The sequence below is a fragment of the Salvelinus sp. IW2-2015 genome, unplaced genomic scaffold, assembly GCF_002910315.2.
Source record: "Salvelinus sp. IW2-2015 unplaced genomic scaffold, ASM291031v2 Un_scaffold16527, whole genome shotgun sequence".
Taxonomy (NCBI): Eukaryota; Metazoa; Chordata; class Actinopteri; order Salmoniformes; family Salmonidae; genus Salvelinus; species Salvelinus sp. IW2-2015.
This window is the reverse complement of record NW_019957628.1, coordinates 22,257-27,290: the sequence shown is the minus strand read 5'-3', so window position 1 is coordinate 27,290 and position 5,034 is coordinate 22,257. Positions and strand designations below refer to the sequence as shown.

General features: G+C 50.7%; 1 protein-coding gene across 1 annotated transcript in view; it reads right to left on the bottom strand.

Annotated features, from left to right (window-relative positions):
• Positions 1–5,034, bottom strand: part of zdhhc5a (zinc finger DHHC-type palmitoyltransferase 5a) — a 20,537-nt gene that overhangs the window by 7,963 nt on the left and 7,540 nt on the right. Inside the window, 2 exon segments of the mRNA XM_070442729.1 lie at positions 157–283; positions 974–1,165. Of these exon segments, the coding sequence (XP_070298830.1) occupies positions 157–283; positions 974–1,165 (319 nt within the window).

Sequence of the window (5,034 nt, the reverse complement as noted above, 5' to 3'; positions counted from 1 at the left end):
TGGCAACTGGAGAGCATTAACCATTCACAATGCTGAGAGACAGAAGGAGCTACTTGTGTGTGTGTGTGTGTGTGTGTGTGTGTGTATGTGCATGAGTGTGCGCACGTCTGCCATGTACGTAAATGAGTGAGTGCGTGGGTCTTTGTCGCGTCATACCCGGTGAAGGTCTCCGTGGATACCGTTGTCGAGGACCTTGGCGRCCAGCTGGGTGTCAGTGAGCTGTGGCCGGAGGAACGGAGGCTGGACAACCACACCGTGAGGCTTCCTCTTCCTCCCCAGGTACCTGACGAAGACCACATCGGATCACATTATTAAAAGGACAAGGAGGAAGAGGAGGAGAGTGAGGGTACCCGATGGAGAGGGACAGGAGGGAGAAAGGGCAGTAAGAGAAGGAACGGACGAGGGAGAGCAAGAAGCACATGAGGACGAAGAGGACCCATAGAGATAGACAGAGGCCTCGTCTTTGTATCTGTGCCAATATGGCGCCTGTGACAGCATCTCCATTTAAAAGTAGTCACGTTTTTTTTATTCTGTGTTTGAAAAAGAAAGCGTAAAGATTATATTGGTGATTTATCGCCACCTGAACCAACTCGTGTCATTCAGTTATGGTGGCCACTAGATGGCAGTGTTCTAGCTTAAACCCATTTCCAACCAAAGGCAACCCAATTTGAAAAAGACAATGCTCTGGTCATTGGCTGATTGCTCCCAACCCATAGGAAATCCCACCCAGTTGACTACCTTAAAAAGTCGGAAGCCCTCAATGGAAATGTCCATGCTAAAACGGGTTGTATCCATCTAGAGTCCTCTATCCAGCTCTATGAGGACCCACTCTCGGTCATCAATCAAACCCCTAATAGCATGCAGGGATGACTGCAGCTCAATACACTGTTTGACCTGATCGTAATGCAACCAGATGTACACTATTAGCATACTGTAAATCCATAGACAACGATGAGACAGACGGGAGAGAGACCTGGGGGCTTGGGAGCTGCAGAGCACGTGAGAAACGTTCTTCCAACAGCCATTAGTGAAAGGGTTCACTCCTCCCCTGAACTTCCCCGTCACCTGGGGGAGAGAGAGAGGGAAAGACGGAGAAAGGAGAGAGAGACAGGAGGGGGAGAGAGAAAAGGAGAGAGAGATAAGAGACGGGGGGAGAAGGAGAGAAAGAGACAGGGGAGAGGAAAGAGACAAGAGGGAGAGACAGGAGGGAGAGAGAAAGAGACAGGGAAGAGAAAGAAGACAGGGGGAGAGAGAAAGAGACAAGGGGCGGAGAGAAAGAGACAAGAGGGAGAGAGAAAGAGACAAGAGGGAGAGAGAAAGAGACAAAGGGAGAGAGAAGAGACAAGAGGAGAGAGAAAGAGACAGGAAGGGAGAGAGAAAGAGAGAAAAAGAGAAAATAGACAGGGGGGGAGGAAAGAGAGATGAGAAGAGGGGAGAGAATGACAGAAGATTTAAAAAAAAATGTTATTCATTTTTCCTCAAGACATCATCCGTTCATCAACACAACATATTTTAAAGTGTAAACATCCAAAACATGGAGCGTCGAGCCCCAAATAAAAGATGGTGGATAAATAGAGGAGGAGGGATGAGAAGGACAGAGGATTAGTTTCTCTTCCTCGATGAAGATTATGACCTGTACATGTGCATTCAGGGGAGGGATGGGAGAACAGGGACGGAGGGAGACGGGGACGAAGGGAGACGGGGACGGAGGGAGACGGGGACGAGGGAGACGGGGACGGAGGGAGACGGGCGAGAGAGGGAGACAGAACGGAGGGAGACTATGGGCTTGGCTCGTTGATCCGATGACCTCCGAGGGGTTGAGAGGACAGGGACGGAGGGAGACAGGCGACGGAGGGAGAACAGGACGGAGGGAGACAGTGGACGAAGGGAGACAGGGACGAAGCGGAGACAGGGACGGAGGAGACAGGGACGAAGCGAGACAGGGACGAAGGCGAGACAGGGACGGAGCGGAGACAGGGACGGAGGGAGACAGCGGGCGCGAAGGGAGACAGGGGGCGAGGGAGACAGTGACGAGGAGACCAGGCGGAGGGAGATAGGTGACGAAGGGAGACAGGGATCGAAGGGAGACAGGGACGGATGGAGTTACAGCGGACGGAGGGAGACAGGGACGGAGGGAGACAGGGTATGGAGGAGTATTTCAATTACAGGGATGAGGGAGACAGGATGGAAGGGAGACAGGCGACGGAGGGAGACAGGGGAAATGGAGGAGACAGAGATGGAGCGGAGATTATGGACCTGGAGGAGACAGGGATGAGGGAGAACAGAGATGGAGGAGACAGGGCATCGGAGGGAGACAGGACGGAGGGAGACTAGGGACGGAGCGAGGGTAGGCGGGGTTCACATTCTGGAGGATTATCATGGGGGCCGTTGTAGAGATGAAATGTTTTGGGCCTTAAGAAATCCACGTCAATACTAACGCACACCAACGCGTTCATTTCTCTATTGAACTAACAACAAAAGGTATCGCGACAGGAAAAAACGCGACGATAAGAGGGTGTGACGGTTCGATGGGCGCGTAGTGTTGGATCTTGACGCCAAACAAGGGGCTACATATCTCTTCAAGGAGAATGGGCATGAATAAGGCAACAACGCCTGATCTGTTAAGCCACCAGTTTGTGTCCGGTGTACATGACAATAAACTTTGATTTTGAGCTCGCGTCTCCGTTCCAAGGGGATGAGCATCTCTCTCACTATTTCTGTGATGAAGCTAATCGTTTAGCAATTGCCAGGGATCTTTAAATTCTAGTCCCAGGTGTGCCCAAATTTGGTCCAGTCCTCTTGGCAAATTAAGACACTTTGTGAAAAAAGAAACCCTTTTATTAAAAAACCTGTTGTGTGTGTTTTATATACCTGTTAGTGGTGGTTTGTCTCCCTTGGTGGTGGTGTTATACCTGTTAGTTGGTGGTTTGTCCCTGGTGTTGTGTTTGTGTTATACCTGTTAGTGGGTGTGTTTGTCCCCTTGGTGTGTGTGTGTGTATACTGTTAGTTGTTGCGTTTGTCCCGGTGTGTTGTGTTATACCTGTTAAGTTGGTGTATGTTTTCCCTGGTGGTTGTTATACCTGTTAGTGCGTGGTTTGTCCCCGGTGTGTGTGATGTGTGTTATACCTGTTAGTGGGGTTTGTCCTGGTGTGTGGTTGTTATACCTGTTAGTTGGTGGTTTGTCCCCTAGGTGTGGTGTTTATACCTGTTCGGTTGGTGTTTGCCCCGGTGTGTGTGTTATTACCTGTTAGTGGTGGTTTGTCCCCGGTGTGTTGGTGTGTGTGTGTTAACCTGCTCGTTTGGTGGTTTGTCCCGCTGGTGTGTGTGTTATACTGTTAGTTGGTGGTTTGTCCCCGGGTGTGTGTGTGTGTGTTATACCTGTTAGTTGGTGTTTTCCCCGGTGTGTGTGTGTGTGTATATACCTGCTCGTGGTGGTTCTCCCGCGGGCCACCACTACATGTGGAAGCAGTAGAACTCATAAACACAGCACCTGCGATGAGAAGCAGGACAGCCACACACATCACATGCCATACTGATGAGACCAGGGGTTAAGGAGGGAACAGAGACGTCTGAAAACCGAGACACCAAAATAACACACTCACAGGGCTCGTCGCAAATGGCACCCTATTCTTCTTTACATAGTACACTACATTTTTGACAGGCTCATCTCAAGGCATAGAACTTCTGAATTAATGTGCTGAAAATGAAATACTCAGGGAGATTCACACATCTCGACAGACGGACCCCAGTATCTACCCCTTTTCCCCAAAATACACACACATGAACCAACCTTATCATCCAACACACACACAAACAACCCCCCCCCCCCCAAAACACACTACACACTAACCCTAACACCAGTATCTCTGCTTTCGGACAAAATTCCGACACCTGTGTACAGGGATACTGACGGGCTTGTGACCCTGTCCATGCTGCCTGTGTATGTGTAGAGTACGTACAAGCAGGCCGAAGCCAAACACTCCCGTGATGTGGACTCGTCAGGGGACAGCAGCGAACAGGAAGAAGTAACGGTACTTCCTCCGGCCGATACAGTGTTCACCCACGGGCAGTGGTGGTCAAAGTCCTTGGAGGGGGGGTACGGGGACAGGGACAGGAGCAAAGGGCGAGTTTAGAGCCATTTGTACAAAGTTAAAAGGGACAGTTGAGACTTTGTGTGTCCTGTTTATGTGAAAACACTGCCAGTGTGTCCGCGTACGACGCTTGTTGCATTCTTTAACTTGGATAGGACGAGAGCTTTACGCAAGAGATCCCAACTCTTTGGCTCGGGCGCGCCCCCCCCCTTCCGAAGCTGGAGGCTTATTATATTGACCTTAGAATAAACAGTGGGCTGAATCCCTGGGGAGGGGCTGGGGCCTCATTCCACCATAGGTTTGTTCAAAGGCATCTCTTAAGAGTGGCTCTCCAACCCTGGAGATCTACCTTCCTGTAGTTTTCACTCCAACCCTAGTTGTAACTATTACCTTGATTACTTATCACCCAGGTACTTATTTCAAATCAGTGTGCTGTGTTGGAGTGAACAGCCTACAGTTTACGTAGCTCTCGGGAGCAGGGGTTGCGAAGCTCTGCTTTAGATGATACTTGAACGCCGTCCGGCTGTATGTTGATGTGAAGACGGTGTGTTGTGTGTGCGTACCTCCACACAGTTTGTCACAACGAGCAGTGTGAGCAGCGGGGAGGTCTGTAGAAGCGGCAGTTGGAACACCATTTCATCCTGACCTGGATGCCTTCGGATCTCCACCGTCTTAAGAGCGGAGCGCGGAAATCATCCTCCTTGTCCTCATCCTCATCCGCTGGAGAACCACAAACACTGTTAATAAAGTAGCATGAACACCCCTTACTAGATCAGCACGAACACTCCCCCCCCTTACCTATGATCAACACAAATCAACCCCCTCCTTACTAGATCACCACGAACACCCCCCCCTTACCAGATCACCACGAACCCCGCCCCCCCCCTTACCAGATCACCACGAACACCCCCCCCCCCCCACCAGATCACCACGAACACCCGCC